Source organism: Saccopteryx leptura, chromosome 5 (assembly GCF_036850995.1).
Source record: "Saccopteryx leptura isolate mSacLep1 chromosome 5, mSacLep1_pri_phased_curated, whole genome shotgun sequence".
Lineage (NCBI taxonomy): Eukaryota > Metazoa > Chordata > Mammalia > Chiroptera > Emballonuridae > Saccopteryx > Saccopteryx leptura.
This window is the reverse complement of record NC_089507.1, coordinates 121,606,518-121,628,569: the sequence shown is the minus strand read 5'-3', so window position 1 is coordinate 121,628,569 and position 22,052 is coordinate 121,606,518. Positions and strand designations below refer to the sequence as shown.

At 40.2% G+C, this 22,052-nt stretch overlaps 1 protein-coding gene across 1 annotated transcript in view; it reads left to right on the top strand.

Annotated features, from left to right (window-relative positions):
• GAD2 (glutamate decarboxylase 2) overlaps positions 1–22,052 on the top strand; it is a 96,369-nt gene that overhangs the window by 71,744 nt on the left and 2,573 nt on the right. The window contains exons 13-15 of the mRNA XM_066385614.1: positions 9,012–9,161; positions 16,058–16,165; positions 16,501–16,590. Of these exons, the coding sequence (XP_066241711.1) occupies positions 9,012–9,161; positions 16,058–16,165; positions 16,501–16,590 (348 nt within the window). The remainder of the gene's footprint in view (positions 1–9,011; positions 9,162–16,057; positions 16,166–16,500; positions 16,591–22,052) is intronic.

Here is a 22,052-nt window from a genome sequence, read left to right as displayed (position 1 = left end):
TTTTTTCCTCCTCCAATTTGGACGATTAACTCTCTACCGGTCTTACTCTCTCCTCTCCTTGAACTACACTACCCATAAGTGTTACATCTCCCATTATCTTTTCTCTTCTCTTCCTTTCTCTCTATGAGGGTTGCACTCCAAAACCCTTAACTCTCTCTCTCTCTCCTTTCTTTTTTCTTCTTTTAGTGGTTCCCTCTTTTTTTTCTCTCTCTCTCTCTTTCTTTTCTCCCTCTATATTAGTTTCTTCCTTTCTCCTTTACATCTCCTCTCATTCAAACCTCAATAACAAACAAATTATCTTATCTGGGACTCAAACTTATGTTTGTGGCATTTTGGGGGGTTTTTACTTCACCTTTTTAACTCACTAGCAGTGCTCCCATCCCTGGCTCTCCATATTATCTAGTTCTTGTTCCACTAAATACAATAGTAATTTTTTAATTTGTCCCCCCATTTTTCCATTTTCCTCTTAATCCTCTCATCATAACTCTTAGACAACCAACACCTAAAAGCAAATCATTTTATTCTTGACCCAAATTTTTTCCTTATTTGCTTTTTGTGGGTCCATACGCTCTTTTTTTTCTTTATTCTTTTTTTTTTTTTTTTTTTTTTTTTTTTGCCCCTTTATTACTTTTCCCCAATTCAGGCCCTCCATTACAGGCATTGTTTGTTATAATTCACAGTCCACCACAAGATTTTATCAAGAAAGAGGGGAGAGGAGAGGAGAGGAAAAAAGGAGGGGGGGAATAATTTCCCTTTTTTTTTTTTTTTTTTTTTTTTTTTTAAATTTTTATTTTATTTTATTTTTCTTTATTTCATTATTAATTTTTTTTTAAAAAAAAACAACTCTTTTCGATTTTTTTTAAACTTTTTATTTTTTATTAAATCTCATTAATACTATCAACAAAACCACCCTCAGATGCCATTAAGGAAGAGAAAATCGAATATCATGGATACAAAAGAAAGAGAGGTAACACAGCTAGATGAGGAAAAATCTATGGAGAAAAAATTTAATATATTGGAAACCTTGGAGCTAAATGACAGAGAATTCAAGATAGAAATCCTAAAAATCCTCCGAGATATACAAGAAAACACAGAAAGGCAATTTAGGGAGCTTAGAAAACAACTCAATGAACACAAAGAATATATGTCCAAGGAAATTGAAACTATAAAAACAAATCAAACAGAGATGAAAAACTCAATTCACGAGCTGAAAAACGAAGTAACAAGCTTAGCTAATAGAACAGGTCAGATAGAAGAGAGGATTAGTGAAATAGAAAACAAGCAACTTGAGGCACAACAGAGAGAAGAAGAAAGAGACTCAAAAATTAAAAAAAATGAGATAGCCCTACAAGAATTATCTGACTCCATCAAAAAGAATAACATAAGAATAATAGGTATATCAGAGGGAGAAGAGAGAGAAAATGGAATGGAGAACATACTCAAACAAATAATAGATGAGAACTTCCCAAGCCTGTGGAAAGAACTAAAGCCTCAAGTTCAAGAAGCAAACAGAACTCCGAGTTTTCTTAACCCCAACAAACCTACTCCAAGGCATATCATAATGAAATTGACACAAACCAACAGCAAAGAAAAAATTCTCAAGGCAGCCAGGGAAAAGAAGAATACAACATATAAAGGAAGGCCCATTAGATTATCATCAGATTTCTCAGCAGAAACTCTACAAGCTAGAAGAGAGTGGACCCCAATATTTAAAGTCCTGAAAGAGAGGAACTTTCAGCCACGGATACTATACCCATCAAAGCTATCCTTCAAATATGAAGGAGAAATAAAAACATTCACAGATACAGAAAAGATGAGGGAGTTTATCATCAGAAAACCCCCACTCCAGGAATTACTAAAGGGGGTTCTCCAATCAGATACAAAGAACAAAAAAAAACAGAGCCACAAGTAAAAGCTCCAAGAAGAACACAATAAAACCAAATTTAAACTGTGACAACAACAAAAAGAAAGAGGGGGAGAAGATGGAGATTAACAGTAGCAAAGGACGATGGAGTGCAAAAGTACTCACAAAATAGTTCGCTACAATGAACAGGGTAGGGACCCTTTTCATTATTCAAAGGTAACCACCATTGAAAAAACCACCACAGAAGCACATGAGATAAAAAAGATAGCAACAGTGGAAAGATGTATGGAATACAACCAAATAAAAACAAAAGAAAGAAAAACAAAAGAGAAGAATCAAACAAGACACAAAACTAACAGAAAGCAAGATATAAAATGGCAATAGGGAACTCACAAGTATCAATAATTACACTAAATGTAAACGGATTAAACTCACCAATAAAAAGGCACAGAGTAGCAGAATGGATTAAAAAAGAAAATCCAACTGTATGCTGCCTACAGGAAACTCATCTAAGTAACAAGGATAAAAACAAATTCAAAGTGAAAGGCTGGAAAACAATACTCCAAGCAAATAACATCCAAAAAAAAGCAGGTGTAGCAATACTCATATCGGATAATGCTGACTACAAGACAGGAAAAGTACTCAGAGACAAAAATGGCCATTTCATAATGGCTAAGGGGACACTGAATCAAGAAGACATGACAATTCTTAATATATATGCACCAAACCAAGGAGCACCAAAATATATAAGACAGCTACTTATTGATCTTAAAACAAAAACTGACAAAAATACAATCATACTTGGAGACCTCAATACACCGCTGACGGCTCTAGATCGGTCATCCAAACAGAGAATCAACAAAGACATAGTGGCCTTAAACAAAACACTAGAGCACCTGGATATGATAGACATCTACAGGACATTTCATCCCAAAGTGACTGAGTATACATTTTTCTCCAGTGTACATGGATCATTCTCAAGAATTGACCATATGTTGGGCCACAAAAACAACATCAGCAAATTCAGAAAAATTGAAGTTGTACCAAGCATATTTTCTGATCATAAAGCCTTGAAACTAGAATTCAACTGCAAAAAAGAGGAAAAAAATCCCACAAAAATGTGGAAACTAAACAACATACTTTTAAAAAATGAATGGGTCAAAGAAGAAATAAGTGCAGAGATCAAAAGATATATACAGACTAATGAAAATGACAATACGACATATCAGAATCTATGGGATGCAGCAAAAGCAGTGATAAGAGGGAAGTTCATATCACTTCAGGCATATATGAACAAACAAGAGAGAGCCCAAGTGAACCACTTAACTTCTCACCTTAAGGAACTAGAAAAAGAAGAACAAAGACAACCCAAAACCAGCCGAAGAAAGGAGATAACAAAAATCAGAGCAGAAATAAATGAATTAGAGAACAGAAAAACTATAGAAAAAATTAATAGAACAAGGAGCTGGTTCTTTGAAAAGATCAACAAAATTGACAAACCCTTGGCAAGACTTACCAAGGAAAAAAGAGAAAGAACTCATATAAACAAAATCCAAAATGAAAGAGGAGAAATCACCACGGACACCGTAGATATACAAAGAATTATTGTAGAATACTATGAAAAACTTTATGCCACTAAATTCAACAACCTAGAAGAAATGGATAAATTCCTAGAAAAATACAACCTTCCTAGACTGAGTCAAGAAGAAGCAGAAAGCCTAAACAGACCTATCAGTAGAGAAGAAATAGAAAAAACCATTAAAAACCTCCCCAAAAATAAAAGTCCAGGCCCTGACGGCTATACCAGCGAATTTTATCAAACATTCAAAGAAGACTTGGTTCCTATTCTACTCAAAGTCTTCCAAAAAATTGAAGAAGAAGCAATACTTCCAAACACATTTTACGAAGCCAACATAACCCTCATACCAAAACCAGGCAAGGATGGCACAAAAAAAGAAAACTACAGACCAATATCTCTAATGAATACAGATGCTAAAATACTAAACAAAATACTAGCAAATCGAATACAACAACATATTAAAAAAATAATACATCATGATCAAGTGGGATTCATCCCAGAATCTCAAGGATGGTTCAACATACGTAAAACGGTTAATGTAATACACCATATCAACCAAACAAAGAACAAAAACCACATGATCTTATCAATAGACGCAGAAAAGGCTTTCGATAAAATACAACACAATTTTATGTTTAAGACTCTCAACAAAATGGGTATAGAAGGAAAATATCTCAACATGATAAAGGCCATATATGATAAACCATCAGCTAACATCATATTAAATGGCACTAAACTGAAGGCTTTCCCCCTTAAATCAGGAACAAGACAGGGTTGTCCACTCTCTCCACTCTTATTTAATGTGGTACTAGAGGTTCTAGCCATAGCAATCAGACAAGACAAAGAAATAAAAGGCATCCATATCGGAAAAGAAGAAGTAAAGGTATCACTTTTTGCAGATGATATGATACTATACATCGAAAACCCCAAAGAATCCACAAAAAGACTACTAGAAACAATAAGCCAATACAGTAAGGTCGCAGGATACAAAATTAACATACAGAAGTCAATAGCCTTTCTATATGCCAACAATGAAACAACTGAGAAGGAACTCAAAAGAATAATCCCCTTCATGATTGCAACAAAAAAAATAAAATACTTAGGAATAAACATAACAAAGAATGTAAAGGACTTATATAATGAAAACTATAAACCATTGTTAAGGGAAATCGAAAAAGATATAATGAGATGGAAGAATATACCTTGTTCTTGGCTAGGAAGAATAAATATAATCAAGATGGCTATTTTACCCAAAGCAATATACAAATTTAATGCAATTCCCATCAAACTTCCAATGACATTTTTTAAAGAAATAGAGCAAAAAATCATCAGATTTATATGGAACTATAAAAAACCCCGAATAGCCAAAGCAATCCTAAAGAAAAAGAATGAAGCTGGGGGCATTTCAATACCTGACTTCAAACTCTATTATAGGGCCACGACAATCAAAACAGCATGGTATTGGCAGAAAAATAGACACTCAGACCAATGGAACAGAATAGAAAGTCCAGAAATAAAACCACATATATATAGTCAAATAATTTTTGATAAAGGGGCCAACAACACACAATGGAGAAAAGAAAGCCTCTTCAATAAATGGTGCTGGGAAAACTGGAAAGCCACATGCAAAAGAATGAAACTGGACTACAGTCTCTCCCCCTGTACAAAAATTAACTCAAAATGGATCAAAGATCTAAACATAAGACCTGAAACAATTAAGTACATAGAAGAAGACATAGGTACTCAACTCAGGGACCTGGGTTTTAAAGAGCATTTTATGAATTTGACTCCAATGGCAAGAGAAGTGAAGGCAAAAATTAATGAATGGGACTACATCAGACTAAGAAGTTTTTGCTCAGCAAGAGAAACTGATAACAAAATAAACAGAAAGCCAACTAAATGGGAAATGATTTTTTCAAACGACAGCTCAGATAAGGGCCTAATATCCAAAATATACAAAGAACTCATAAAACTCAACAACAAACAAACAAACAATCCAATAAAAAAATGGGAAGAGGATATGAATAGACACTTCTCCCAGGAAGAAATACAAATGGCCAACAGATATATGAGAAGATGCTCATCTTCTTTAGCTATTAGAGAAATGCAAATCAAAACGGCAATGAGATACCACCTCACACCTGTTCGATTAGCTGTTATTAGCAAGTCAGGTAACAACAAATGTTGGAGAGGCTGTGGAGAAAAAGGAACCCTCATACACTGTTGGTGGGAATGTAAAGTAGTACAACCATTATGGAAGAAAGTATGGTGGTTCCTCAAAAAACTGAAAATAGAACTACCTTATGACCCAGCAATCCCTCTACTGGGTATATATCCCAAAAACTCAGAAACATTGATACGTAAAGACACATGCAGCCCCATGTTTATTGCAGCATTGTTCACAGTGGCCAGGACATGGAAACAACCAAAAAGCCCATCAATAGACGACTGGATAAAGAAGATGTGGCACATATACACTATGGAATACTACTCAGCCATAAGAAATGATGACATCGGAACATTTACAGCAAAATGGTGGGATCTTGATAACATGATACGAAGCGAAATAAGTAAATCAGAAAAAAAAGGAACTGTATTATTCCATACGTAGGTGGGACATAATAGTGAAACTAAGAGACATTTATAAGAGTGTGGTGGTTACGGGGGGGAGGGGGGAATGAGAGAGGGATAGGGGGTGGGGAGGGGCACAAAGAAAACAAGATAGAAGGTGACAGAGGACAATCTGACTTTGGGTGGTGGGTATGCAACATAATTGAACGACAAGATAACCTGAACTTGTTATCTTTGAATATATGTATCCTGATTTATTGATGTCACCCCATTAAAAAAATAAAATTATATAAAAAAAAAAAAAAAAAAAAAAAAAAACAATTTGACTAGACAAGAAGGTCATGTTTCACACATGGCTAAATTGTTCTACTTGTGAAAAAGCATAGCACATCGGGATAGTGCTTGTAGCCTGTGGGGTCAACAAAGGGTTAAAAGAGAATTACTATTTACAAAACATTAATGGGATGAAAGAGTGGAGTTTCGGGATAAGGAGGTGGTAGTCCTCCACTTCCTTTGGTTAAACCAGTGGTCCCCAAACCCCGGGCCGTGGACCGGTACCAGTCCGTAGGCCATTTGGTATCTTCCGCAGAGAAAGAATAAATAACTCACATTATTTCTGTTTTATTTATATTTAAGTCTGAATGATGTTTTATTTTTTAAAAATGACCAGATTCCCTCTGTTACATCCGTCTAAGACTCACTCTTGATGCTTGTCTCGGTCACATGATACATTTATTCATCCCACTCTAAAGGCCGGTCCGTGAAAATATTTTCTGACATTAAACCGATCCGTGGCCCAAAAAAGGTTGGGGACCACTGAGTTAAACCACACCTGCTGTGGTTTGCTTAGGTCGGTGCCAAACAGAGTATGGGACCTCATCAAGGGGGAGTGTGCACAGCGGAGAACACTTGGTAAACAGTGAGAGAGGGGGTTGAAAGAACTAAAGATGCTTAGTCTAAAAAGAGAGGAAGAAAGGGCTGAGAGGCTAGCCAGGCTTTGCAGTTTAAATGACTCAAGTGGAAGAGATTTCGGTTTTTTCTTGATGTTTCAGGGAACCGGGTTAGTAACACTGGGTGATACAGACTCACGATAAAATCTGAATTCACCGTGATTTTAGGTCTAAGTTGGAGGTCAATAAAAGGAGCACTTTTCCAAAAATTAAGTTGCTCAAAAAGTAATGAGTGCTTTATGTAGAAATAAATTCCTCATCAGGGTAGGTGATTGAATGAAGATTGGACAATCACTTATTAGGTAAGAGGATAAAAGGAATTCCCTCATTGGGAGGTCACAGATTAGCAGCCAGCTCTGACTGCATTTTCGTTATTGGGAACCAAGGAATAATATCATTCTATGAGATTATATTACGTATTGTTTGATGAGAGAATTCTGTTTTTTAAAAAGTGTGTGGCACATCCGATTAAAGAGTTAAAAACTAGTTTAATTATTTCTGGGCATATCAGAGCCTTTAATATGCTGACATACATTGCAAATATCTGGAAGGAAGGAATTTATGATACAGAATTTCTCACATTTGATTGTGGGAACTCTTTCATGGCTACTATCTTACTGCACAGCACCTATTCCTGTAGTCACCATAGTTTGGGACATACTATTTTATAACCTTTTAATGGCCCAGAACCAGGATATTATCTCACCAAGGCCCTTTATGAGAAAAACAACATCACTTGTACTTATCCCTTTGCACAATGAGACTGGTGTCCTCCAAACTTTTAGAGGTCATGTGCTTTGAGTGCCTTTTCCTATCCCAGTAGAAGCTGGCCCAGTCTGTCCACCAGTCCACACCCGGGGGTGGCCCCTATTTGCAAGTTTGCATGGCTGGGAAGGTTGGTACAAAGTTTTTCGACTTTCTTGATGAAGTGATTTTTTTTTTTCAGATTCTATGTCTCTCTACTGCCCTATTTCAATTATATATAGTGTAATTTCCTTTAGTCTCAAAAATTTAACTATTAACTGACCGAATTCCACTGACTATAAAGCCTAAACCACAAGGCTGAGTCCTAGTTAAAAATCTTAACTAAGCTGCATTTTTTTTTAGTTTGAATAATTTTTTAAAAGGGTTATGACTACTAACTTCAACTTAAGTAATCACATTTCAGTCTTTTCTTCTCTGATCATGAGTCACAAGAGGAAAAAGAGAATGCCAAAGCCTCTGTAAAATCACGATTATATAGTGCAAGAGTCAAAGGATTCCTGTGGTTCGTGACAAATTGAAACATGGTGGGGTTTCTAATGAGGAGACTGACAGTGCTGCTTTAGTCAGAGAGCATGATTCATTTATTGTCCTTTGGAAAACCTCAGTCATTTTGTCCCCCGTTTTCCAGAGTAAGCTGCGGTGCCAAGGAGCCATCATAGTCCCGACAATGAAACTTTCCACTGAGTATGAAAGCTCAGTAGAGGCGCTCTAACCACTCTCGAATGAGGAACATGACAGTTGATATATTGGGTGTTTAAGACACCCATTGGGTGCTAGCAATGTCTTTATTTTTTTAGATTTCATTATAAGTGATAGTAATGAACTATCTTAAAAGCTTTATTTCCAAACATAATTCGACCGATAAAGTACTTGAATTAAACATGAATGAAACCCTAGAAGAATCACACTGATAATATTTTACAGAACTATAGAGTTTCCAAAATATTAATATTGCAATAAAACCAGACCATCAGGATGTTCTCCCAAAGAATGAACATTACACTCTGAATGTGATTTTTATTTTATTTTATTTCTTTATTTTTTTGCAAATGCCTGCTCTAGCGGAACTCTGGTAACATCGGACCCTGAGCCATTTATCCCACAGAGTTTACCTATCACATGATTTTTTTTTTCATTTGATTCTTACTGTTTTCTTTCTCTATGATATTCAATGTCTCTTCCTTTTATTATTATTTTTGCTTAATAATTTCCATCATGATGTAAATCTAATAGACCATCTTAGACAGTTGTTACAGTTTCCTAATTTTCTCTTATCTTCTAGGGATTGATGCAGAGTTGCAACCAGATGCATGCCTCCTACCTCTTCCAGCAAGATAAACACTACGACCTGTCTTACGACACCGGAGACAAGGCTTTACAGTGCGGGCGCCATGTGGATGTCTTCAAGTTATGGCTAATGTGGAGAGCAAAGGTGAGCACATGCACATCAGCTATATCTGCTGAGCCTTAGTGTAAAATGTTAGTCATTGATTTCCAAGTTGAAAAGTACTTACTCAAGGTTAAGTTTCTTTAATTCTTTATCTACACTCTGCCAGGGGCAAGAATACAATAAAACCCATTGAATTTTTTTTTTTGTCTTGTAAACCAATTTTCTTTGAATCTTCACTCAGCGGGAAGACAAATCCATGTCACTTTGTATGGCAGGCCATCTGGAATTTAAGAAATGTTTTGCTGTTGTTTCTGTCTCCCGACTCTTTTGTTTTTACCACTGATCAATCACTGGGCAAATTAATGCAATCTAATGGCATATATTTGGGCAACAAAAATGGAAAAATGAAAAACCCATCATGATAGCTTATTTTTGACATTGCAAAGGGGTAACCTCTAGTTAGAGAGCTTTTGTAAAAACTCCAGAAGTACCTAGTGACCTCCTTTACCCAGTTTCTCCATTGAGAATTGAACTACAGATAATCACTCCTCTCTCAGAAACGCAAATGCTGTGACTAAGGGTGTACGGTACTGGCTGGATCTCATGAAGCCTTCACAGAGCCTCGTGTATGTTTAACCAGTAAGCAGGCTGGGAAGAACAAAGTTTTTACTTTCCATCTGGACCAGACTCCTCACTTAAGTGTCACAAGCTGGTGACTCACCACCTGGTTTCATTTACCTCCCACAGGAGGCAATGCCCAGAGCCAGCTGGACATGCTAGAAAAACCCAGCTGCTGAAAGAGTTGTGGGGGAAAGCTGACCAAGGTGGCGGGGAAGGAAACAGTTAAAAGGAAGTCGTCATGCCCTGAGGTCCTACCTGTGTAAGAAAGGTCACACAGATTTGGCTCTAAGCTTTTTGAGTAGTCCACAGGAACATGTGACAGGCACAGTCCCACAGGAACAAGCAGGTAGCCTGGTCAACAGGGGTGAGATGTGCCAGGATGAGTCCACAGAATGGGTTCTTCCTCGGGTCTGTGTAAAGACGTGTGACCCATATCCACAACCACCAGTTCCATATGCTGTTGTTCATAATATTTTTCAAAGTAAACTGAATTGCCTTCGGCAGTTTACGGAGGAGAGATTGATTACAGAATCGAACAATATAGTCCACAATGTTTGTATGGACTCTTCTTTAAATCCATCTTGAAAAACAGCAGGTTAAATAGAAAGAAGCTTCCTGTAGAAATAACTCTTTCATGGTCTCCAGGGATGGCTGGACCCAGTGGTGGAATTCAAATAATTTAACAGCTGATTCTCTGCCCTAATGACCGTTTTAAGTGTAAAAAACTGATATACCAAAAGGTTGTTTATTATTTCATGGGCGATAAGATAACCCTTGAAATCTATATTTCTGTTGGTTCATTGTGTCCTAGCTTCCTATTGGTTTCACCGTTTGAGAAACACCAGCACACTCATAATATCTCGGGGGAATTTTGGGCATAACACAAATCTGAAACAAATGACAGCTTGTCACCCCCTGGTTGTTTGGCACTTTTTCTCTTTAGGTTATATGTTTGTTTACTGAACTAACAAACACAAGGGAATTAAAATGTAGTATTTCAGCAAAGGTATAATGAGTTTTATGAAATGAGTAAATAAATATTACAAGCATAGTTCCATCAAATTTTTTTCACCTATGAACAGAATGAACATTATTATGAGCGCTTAGAATACACTGTTGCACAGATGAACATTAAAAACAAATGTAAGGAATGTAAATTTGTGATTTTTACATTGGGCAGATGCCCACCTTAGAGAGAACCCTGATTACAAGTGCCATTTTAACAATCGGTTCACCAAACTTAAAAAATTAGGTATCAGTTCTGCCGAACCGGTGCGAACCAGCTGAATCGCACCACTGGCTGGACCATGGATTCACAGGTAAGACTCCATCATACCATTTATCCTAGCTGAATTTTCTCTAAGTGCTGCTAAATATTGGGCAGCTACCTGGATTGGGTGGGGCCTCAGGTAAGCTGTTGCCCCGTAAAGGTGATGTGATGGGTGAGTTCCCATCTCTTGAGCAGGGCAGGGGACCTCTTCCTCTTTTGAAAGTTAAAGCCTAACAAGGACACATACCTGGTCCTCATCACCCAGGATGACACTCGTTCAGTTGTCAATGACACTTTCATTTGAGAAAAGTAAGTAAATCAAGAATATGAATTATTGATGGACTCTCAAGCTATTAAAAAGAGTGGGCTTGTCATTTCATCAATTGGTGGGAATTACAAAACATCAGCAGCTTGATCTCTAATTGTTATTCAGTACCATCCCTTTTGTCCCCTTTTCCTGGGTGTTTTCATTAAGGCGATAGTCTTTAGCCATGTTTCCATAGAAGTGTTTCTCTCATGGTTTGTCAGTTGCTGCTGTCCCTTTGTCATCTGAAGCCTCCTCACCAGCAGGGGGCAGCCGCTTGGTTCTGAGAGGAATGGCTTGGAGGACATCGGCGGGAATTAAACAGTAGGAACAAGGAAGCTGAAATAAAGGCAAAGGACCCAGTTTCTAAAGTGCTGATGTGAAGGCCCAGGGAAGGGGATAAGAAGAGAAAGCAGAGCAGCCACATAACTTATGCGCACATATCCTCTTCATTCCTTGTGCAAAACCTTGAGTATCTAGGCATCCAAAGAGCAGAAACTCCCATTTGGCTTTCAACTTAGAGCTGCATTTTTTTTTTTTTTTTACTAAATGAATTAATAATAATTATTAAAGTAATAAGTGTAGTCCTACGCTCAGGATCAGAGGTGAGGATAATTACCTTCTTACATCAAAAGTTATCTGGCCCTGGCTGGTTGGCTCAGCGGTAGAACGTCGGCCTGGAGTGCGGGGGACCTGGGTTCGATTCCCGGCCAGGGCACATAGGAGAAGTGCCCATTTGCTTCTCCACCCCTCCCCCCTTCCTCTCTGTCTCTCTCTTCCCCTCCCGCAGCCAAGGCTCCATTGGAGCAAAGATGGCCCGGGCACTGGGGATGGCTCCTTGGCCTCTGCCCCAGGCGCTAGAGTGGCTCTGGTCACGGCAGAGCGACCCCCCTCCAGGGGCAGAGCATCGCCCCCTGGTGGGCAGAGCGTCGCCCCTGGAGGGCGTGCCGGGTGGATCCCGGTCGGGCGCATGCGGGAGTCTGACTGTCTCTCCCTGTTTCCAGCTTCAGAAAAATAAAAAAAATAAAAAAAAGTTGTCTGGTGATACCAGCCATGGAAGGAGAGATTATCTCTCCAGAAGAACCATGAAAGAGAGAGCCATGACGTTCTGTCCTACATGCCCCCTTGCTCTCAGGAATTAGGAGGCAATCTGACTAATCAATGATCCGTAAACCCCCTGCTCTCAGATACTCCTGGAAAATGCAACGTTCAAATGAATCTACGTTTTCTCCCAAGATAAACCCCATAAAATATAGGACCCTAAGTATAAATTACTATTCCTCAACTTGTTAGTGACTACTGGAGCTAAGTGCACCAATAACAGCCATCATATTCAGTCCAAGATAACTTGATTAAAGTAAATTTATCCCCTCCCCCCCAAATGAGCCTCCTGCTGTAGGATGCTGGGGTGTTCCAGATCGCGGTCTGACTTACAGTCCTGTCTACACAGGCACCGTGCCTGCCCTCGGCTCGGTTCTTATTGAGTGGAACGTTTATTTTGTCTGTATTTCATTAGCACTTGACGAGTAGTTTCCATCCAGCCAGATTTCTTCAATGATAAAAACTTGGTGGTAGAAAAAAATAACTTTAAAATATAGTTCCCCTTTTTCAGGCCTGCAGGGATGGCTTCATATGTGATTAATGAGTTTTCACAGTTAATCTGTTTGTATCTTTATACAAATTGGTAGGTTTCCTTTTTGTTTTCTCTGATTGCCCCCCTAATTTAAACATAGATAATAGATAATAGATAATAAAAGGACTGGTAAATGGCTAGCGCCAAAGAAAATAACAGTAGAAAACTATTAAGAGGACACTGATGACTGGTAGTATCCTTTGCTGAGTGACTGAATGTTCACTTTCTCTCTACAATATAAATTTGTTTTAATAAGTAGATATCAAGCAGCTGCTGTTGTACCCAGTGCTGAATGAGATCAGGAGCTGCAGTGTTCCAGACAGGAAAAGATAAATGCTCAGATAACCAGCACCTGAGACAGGATGTAAATGGCCATAAGAGAAGCGCAGACACATCTGGAGATGTTAAGGGACGGAGAGCTCATTCCTAGCTGAGTCGAGAGTGGCTTATCAAGAGATGGCCTTTGATTGAGATGGGTGTTGAGCAAGAGAGGCAGAGTAGTAGGACATGAACCAGCAGAGCTGGGACAAGGTCATTCTAGGGAAAAGTTCTAGCAGGGGACAACGTGCATGATATTCTAAGCCTCATGAAGAGTCTAGAGGACAGAGGGTGCTTAGGGAGCCATTGTCCGGGTGGCGGCAGTAACAGTGGAGCTCACAACAAGGGAATCAGTCTTTATTTCAGAAGCAGCAGCCCTGGGACCTGAGAGCATTAGATGGGGGCTTTAAGAAGCAGGGAGGAGCCATGGGCAGCACTCGGGTGTAAGACCCCCCAAAGACACCGGGCCACAGATGAACAGTGGGAGACCGTGAGATCACTGGAGAACATATAAGCTGTATTTATCTCCCTGAAGTGCTGATTTAAGAGTTGGGCTGGGCCTGAGAATCCACATTTTTAACAGCTAATCTGGTTCTGATACAGATGGTTCTTGAGAATGCACTTTGTAAAAACACTGCCCCTGGGATTAGAAGTTACATTTCCATTCACTCATCCATTCATTCAAAAAATATACATTGAGCACCTAATATGTGTCCAGCACTGCTGGCATGAATGATACAACGAATAGAAGGAACATAAATGTGTGCCCTTGTGGAGCATGTTTGAGCCAGGTTAGTCCAGACCAATCCTACGTGTGGGGAGTGAGGTAGTAAATAAAGCTGTCTGTCCCCAAGCTCCCTCAGCAAAGCCCTGCCTTCCACTCAGGAACCCCCTTCTGAGTCTTCAGCGTCCTGCCCAGTGACTCGGGTCACAATGGTTCAATGCTAATAAAGTTTTACATGTGCCTTAGTCGTTCTCGCAGTCTGAGCTGGGTGGCGGGTGATAGCTACTCAGTGAGAGGTTGATAAATAAATGATTTTTAGACAATCTCCTAAAAAGCTTCAGAACCTTGAAAATAAAATATAGATCTTATTTCCATAAATATCCAATATGAAAGGAGTGGCCCCAGGCTTCAAAGATCACACTAGAGTTTCCTACGTCACTCCCCTTATACATGTTTAGTCATCGACCAAAGAGGCTGTCAGACTCCTGCTCATCTCCGGAGTGAACTTCTGGACTAGCGAAGCCGGAGGACTTCCGCTTCGGTCTGCGGCAATCCTACTCCCTTTGCAATGCAATCAAGAGCATTTTCAGGGCATTTATTGTTCCTTACTATGCCTCTGTGTGGGGGATCACACAGGCACCATTTTTCCCATGTAACCAAAGAGATTCCCCAAGGTCCTATTCTGGGCGGGGTCAGAGTCACACTGGTCCCGGCCATATCCTGGATCAGGTGTGTGCAAGTTTAAATTCAGCTCCAGAGTGATCCAGAGGGTCAGGTGTGGAGAACAATTAACCTCTGTCCCTCCTACTTAGAGTCCATCCCAGGGGAGCCAAACCTCTAAGTTGGTGCAAACCAATCCTAACTTCTTCGGCACCCACAGACTGATGGAGCACGTGGCCTAGGTGCTGGCCTGAGCGTTCAGGCGGCGGCCAAACCCTCCCTTGGGCTCATCAGGAACTAGTCAGCCTCCTGGAACCAATCAGTGAGGGGGTCCATCTCAAGGAAATAGATGTGTAACCACATGAGATTCTTTTAATGCAGCTTGTTCTTAAATTTGCTTTCGATATTGAATGTCACTGGCCATGCTGGACCCCTTTTCGTTGGGTTGACCAGACTCTGTGTAAATGGGAAAGGGGGCTCTTCTTATCTGTTACAATTGCTCACTCTAGTTTCCATGATGGGTTAGTCACAGGTAGGCCAGTCCTCAGAGCTTCTGGAATGAGCATTTGCCATTTTTCTAAGTTTTCCATTAGCATACTGCAAACACTGCAGGAAAGCCATTTTGAAAAGTAATTCCCTAGTGTGCGCTGATGTCAGTAAAACAGTCCCAGCCCAAGGCTGTTGTGTTGTCTTCCCTAAGTCCAGACCCTGGGCTTCCAGAGCTGGAAGCTGAAAGACTTCTGTGCTAATGTTTTCCCATCACACACACACATCAGTGATTTCTCCCCAGAGGAGAACTCTAGTGAGCTCTGCAGAGTGACAGGCTAGCAGCGCATCTGCATGCCCCTCAAGATTCATTCCTTCATGTGTGCAGCAAATGCTCACTGAGACCGACCCTATCTGTTCTATGGTGGGGGTGTACTTGGTGAACAAAAGAGGGGCCTGGAACTGACAGGCTCACATGATGGGCAGGAGCTAAGCAGGTCTCCTGCAGGGTCAGGAGGTGTGGCCTCAGATGAGGTGGTTCATCCACAGGGAGAGAACAGCCCAGCCCTCCTGCCATTACCTACTTTCATAATCACCCCTATGAATGGCAGAGGTGAATTTTCCCCTTGAGTAATCAAAGTAATTGCCTGGGGAGTAGAGGCTCTGGAAAGAAAGGGAGTCTCCGGGAGAGCAGGAATGACAGGCGTGAAAGGGAGCAAGGAGAGCATGAAAGGAGAAACGGTTGCCAGGAAAGCTTCTAGAAACACTGCCTATGTTAGGGAAGTGTGGGAGCAGAGCCAGAGCCGAGTCAGATACGGCCAAAAGACCATCTGTCTCGAGAAATCCCTTGTCTTGCATCTCAGCCTGGGTGCTCACCCACTTTCCTCAGCCTGCCTGAGACGCCTTCTTCTTCTCTTACTAGGGAACCACTGGGTTTGAAGCACATATTGACCAGTGTTTGGAGCTGGCGGAGTATTTATACAATATCATAAAAAACCGAGAAGGATATGAAATGGTGCTTGATGGAAAGGTATGTCTTCTGATGTCAATGATCCCAAAATGGTTAGTCAAATGCCATCCTTATCCCTGATATTTTTTAATGTTAATAATGTACTGTCCAGCTAAGTGAACCAATACATAAGTAGGAATGACAGAGTAACTATTCTGAGCTAGGGTAAAAAAACATCAAAGTCAAAAAATACAACTCTGTATGATGTTGTGAACGTCAGCCACTTCAAAGGTGATTACAGATGTAAAAGTAGGAATTGTAATCAGAAGCTACAGATTAAATAGATTAGAAAAATCCTTAGAATTTTCAAAATATCCAGTTTGGGCTAAGTTTGAATCTTACATTCTTCTTTGCAGCCTCAGCACACAAATGTCTGCTTCTGGTATGTCCCTCCGAGTTTGCGTGCCCTGGAAGACAAGGAGGAGAGAATGAGCCGCCTCTCAAAGGTCAGTGATACGAGCGCCTTGATATGGACATTGGTGGGTATGTTGGGCCATTCACATGTGCATAAGCTTTATGACATATTCATAGATCTTTAGGAGAAATCCATCCTTAATCTTGGTGCATGGACCCACTCCCCTCTGTGGGCTCCTCCAGAGCCAGGACATGCAAAGCTGATATATCCAGACTTTTAACTATCATACTTGCTTCTGTTTTCTGAGAGTCAGTTCAAGATGTCTTATAATAAGCAATGTGGTGACAACATGTACTGGCCTTCACAACACAGCAAGAACCCTCGCAGGCATCGACTGACCGGCCAAGTGAAACTGGTGCTCAGTTACAAGCACTGAAGAGATACTTCAGGTGCCAGAAATTATTAGAAAATAATAAAGCTGCTGCTGATCCTCTTGAGATGCCAAGGTCAAGGCTGCCCCATGGTGTCTGATCTGTGGTGACTCCCAGAAGGTAATAGAGCAGGGAGCAGTAATAATAGCGGCCACTGACTGTGGTCTGTCCCTGCTGTTGTTTGAGAAGCAAGAATTCCTTTTTTTTTTTCCTGTAATTTTCATGGTGGCTTCTCCACGGTATATATTATCTTAAGAATAACTGATTGTATTTAACAAGTTAGAAATTAGATATTTTCATTTTTATTCGCTTTCACTTCTTTAATTCTCTGACCAGACAGAGAAAGCATAGAGTAGTTTGGCTGATCTCATTTGTTAAATTGGTTCATTATCGCTGAGGGATGGGGCAGGATGGGAATTAAACACAGAATGCGTTATTCACCATTTTCTGAGCAAATGTCAACTCTGAGTTCCCCCAGTTAAATGCATCTCTCTTCAACTACCTCTTAGATTTTAGCACGTCACATAAACTATGATGAGGATGGAGATGATTTCTTGGGGACAGCCATTAGAATATTAGTAAATTGTTTTTGTACTGTTGGTAAGTCAAATTTGAAGATCTCTAGGAATTGCAAAATGAATTGTAATTTTCCCCCTCCTGTACTCCATTTTTCTAACTGTAATAGAGAGAATTCAGCAATTCAGAACTGGAAACCAAAATAGCACCACATAAAATATCAAGGTTAAGTTTTGTTTGTATATTTTAATAATTGTTCAGAGTTTCAGAAAAGTTTTTTACTAAGTACAAAGCCCTTAAACTAGAATGTCCAGGGACCAATAAAATCTTCAGACACACATACCACACACACACACAACATACACAATTTCAAAAGGAAAAGAGCTGAGGCAAAATAAATCATCTGCACTGTCTGTCCAGCACGATAGTAATAGCCACGTGTGGCTATTTAAATTTAAATCAATTAAAATAAAGTTCAACTAGAAATTCACTTATTCAGTCACACTAGCCACATGTCAAGTGCTCAATTTGTGACTAGTGGCTATTATGTCGGCTGGTTCAGATAGCAAACATCTTCATCATTATAACATAAAGTGTTCATAGTCAGTGCTGATATAGACCCAAAATGGGGAGAAGTATGAAGACCACTCTGTGATAAGTGGCAAACAAGAGAATTAAGTTAAATTACTTGGCTTTTTGTACAGTAGGCACTCAAAAGTGTTGAGCTAAAGTTCCTTTGCATCTCCAAAATAGGTAAGAGAAATAACTCTTAGGAAGCCTACTAGTGAATTATAGGCCTTTTTTCTGTCCACACTGGCTTGGGGATAGATCACTAGGCAACACCTGGTTACTACTAAAACAGGCATCATCACAGCTTCACGAGGGAGGTTACAAAAATCTGGCTGGTGCACTTCCTGCTGCCCAATCAGGACTGTGATTGTGCAGGTGGCACATTGTCACTGAGGCAGAGTGGACATGAGGACCTAGGTGCTAAGGGAATATGGCCACATGCTTAGACACAGACAAGGGGCAGCAGGTAGACTCCATATGCGGGTAAGTATCAGATAAGAACCCAAAGGTAGCCTGACTAGGTGGTGGTGCAGTGGATAGAGCATTGGACTGGGACACAGAGGACCCAGATTCAAAATTCTGAGGTCACCAGCTTGAGTGCAGGCTGATCTGGTTTGAGCAAGGATCACCAGTTTGAGCCCAAGGTCGGTCACTGGCTGGAGCAAGGGGTCACTCGCTCTGCTATAATCCCCCCCCCCCATCAAGGCACATATGAGAAAGCTAATAATGAACAACTAAGATGCTGCAACGAAGAATTGATGCTTCTCATCTCTCTCCCTTCCTGTCTGTCCCTATCTGTCCCTCTCTCTGTCTCTCTCTGTCTGTCACACACACAAAAAAGAACCTAAAGGCAGTATATTGATCACCTCTTGTGTTTCCGGTTCTTCTTTTCCTATTTTAGTTTTCATAATATTTGATCATGACCTACATCTCTTCTATTAGCTTTGATAGTCCTGTACTGATTGGTGGACTTTCAAAAGGTTATCTATAGATTTAAAAGTAAATTTGTAAAGAAGTATTTTGGCCTTATATTACATATGACTCTTCTGTTATTAAATGTAATTAGTTTGTGAGATTTTTTTAACAGTATAAAATGTTTTATTTATAGTTATTCTGCTATTTCAGTTTTCAAAATTTCTGTCACACTTCCAAGATTTAAAAACAAAGAGGGTTTGTAATACACAGTGAAAAATACATTTCTGTGATACCTTGTAATACTATTTCCTAATGCTTTAATCTGAGCTCTCTTTAGAGGAAGAAAAAATGTGGGTTCAAATTATAAAGGAGTCCCCTGGTTATTGTGTTTTAAAAGATGAAAAAGCTAATGGCACAAGGGAGAAAATAATACCCGAAAACCTGCAAGGCAGCGCCAAAGAGCTCCTGCTGGTTATTAGGCCCTGCATGAGTTTAGCATTTGGCTCCTCTCTTTCTTAAGTGACTTTACTTAGCAAACCCAAGAGTGTTATCCCCTTCCAAAAAAACAAAAAACAAACAAAAAAACCCTAGAAATAAGTGAAACTCTATGTATTCATCAGAATTGTCAGAATTTTATTTTCCTTCTTAACTTGCAATTAGTGATTATGTAATGAAGTAGATGTTCCATGTTCCTGCTAATTTTAGTTCATCAGCATTTTCTGGAAACAACCAAAAGTCATACATAGTTAGATAGCTGTGATTTCTGCCAACTCAACTCACTTCAGAAACTTGAGAGAGTCAATCTCACTTGATGCCAAATTCTGTTTGAGAGGATGGCTGAGACCATTAATCTTCTGACCTTTCATTTGCATTTACCTGAAAAGTTAGAGATGGTTGTTCTTTTTTGTTTGTTTGTTTTAAGTGAGAGGAGGAGAGATAGAGAGACAGACTCCCACATGTGCCCTGACCGAGATCCACCTGGCAACCCCCAGCTGGGGCTGATGCTCAAATTAACAGTGCTATCCTTAGCACCTGGGGCTGATGCTTGAACCAATCAAGCCATTGGCTGCAAGAGGGGAAGAGAAAAAGAAGAGGGAGAGAGAAGGGAAGAGAAGCAGATGGTCGCTTCTTATGTGTGCCCTGACCAGGGATTGAACTCGATACATCCACACGCCAACTGATGCTCTATCCACTGAGTCAACTGGCCAACTGAACAGGGCCAGAAGTGATTAATTCTTAATGATTAGTGCCATTCCTGTATGTTTTTCTTGGATTGCCCATGAAAACTAAAGCAGGGTTTAATTCACTGAATAAAGCACAGTCATTGTTTTACCAGTTCTAAAGAGCAGAGCAAGCATACTTTGTTGCCCAGGTTAAACTAAGGAATACTTGTGTGATCTTTCCCTAAGTGCCTGCAGATGCATGGAGTTGGAATTTCTTTTCTAATTTGGGATTTATCTTCCCAGAAACACATTGACTTGCCCTGCCTCTAGCACAAAGTGATAAAGTTCATGTCATTAGGCTAGAATATTATAGTAGATCCATTTTTAGAACTTAATCACAGACTTTAGATATTTAAATTCTTATTTATATTTATTCCCTGGGATAAACCCAATGCTCTAACACATCCTTAATCCTTTGGGCAAAAGAAGGATTAGCCCAACAGAAACATCCCTAATTGTATCACCTCCTCATGGAATAAGGAACGGGCAGGAAGGGACTGAAAAATTTGTTAACATACACTGCTCACAAAAATTAGGGGATCAGGGAACGTGCAGATACTCCGGTACTTTCAGCCTTTTGCATAGTGCATTTTCACCAATGAAATAAAAGTTGGTTTTGCATCTCATTTGCATAACCAAACAACTTTCTTTTGACTTGTCATTTCCTTTTCTGATGTTCTTATTTAATTTTAAAAAATCAAATGCTTCTATTTTTTATCGCTTCATATTTATTTTGAAATATGCCCTAATTTTTTTGAGCCGTATAGAATCAGAAAACCGAGTGCTGGAACCATCCTCATTTTTAAATGAGAAAATTAGGTTCAGAATGTGAGCTGGGCCCTGGCCAGTTGGCTCAGCGGTAGAGCGTCAGCCTGGTGTGCAGGGGGACCCGGGTTCGATTCCCGGCCAGGGCACATAGGAGAAGCGCCCATTTCCACCCACCCCCCCTTCCTCTCTGTCTCTCTCTTCCCCTCCCGCAGCTAAGGCTCCATTGGAGCAAAGATGGCCCGGGCGCTGGGGATGGCTCCTTGGCCTCTGCCCCAGGCGCTAGAGTGGCTCTGGTCGCGGTAGAGCGACCCCCCCGGAGGGGCAGAGCATCGCCCCCTGGTGGGCAGAGCGTCGCCCCTGGTGGGCGTGCCGGGTGGATCCCGGTCGGGCGCATGCGGGAGTCTGTCTGACTGTCTCTCCTCGTTTCCAGCTTCAGAAAAAGAAAAAAAAAAAAAGAATGTGAGCCGGAGGGAAAATGAAGGTGAAGGCGAAGCGTGTCTTTACCTGGTAACTGTATTTGCAGCAATGAACTTAAAAGATCAGAGGTTATATTTATAGATTCCAATGATAAAATGTGATTAGACAGATTATATATACAACTAGACCTAATTTAAATGTATATCTTTACAGTCAATAAGGACTCAGGGACACCTCAATAGGGACCTAGTGCCACCGGTAATCAAAAGAAATGAGAGACACTGTGCCTGACCTCCAGGAGCTTGTGGGAAAGGGATAAAATGTATTTTCTCTTAATAGAACAATTGGAAAATAGAATCTGGTCATAATCTATGGGTAAGGATCACGTATTTACCACTCAAATGAGAGAAGATGCTAGTGGAATAGAGGAATCAGGAAGGGGTCCATAACAGGTGTAGGACCGCAGTGGGGTCTTCGTGCGTGTGTAGAACGTGAACTGTAAGAGAAAAGGGGGGGAGGTGTCTAAGCAAAGAGAACAGATGTGACATGGCAAATCTGAGAACAAGCGTAAAGGGATAAAAAATACGTGTGTACAGTCAAGAGGGATTAAATAGCTAGCCCCTGTCAGAGTTGAGGTTTATTTTGGTGAGCACTGGAAGACGAGTCCTCAGAGCTGGGTGACGGAGGTCTTTGTGCTGAGTGTAAGAGTGACT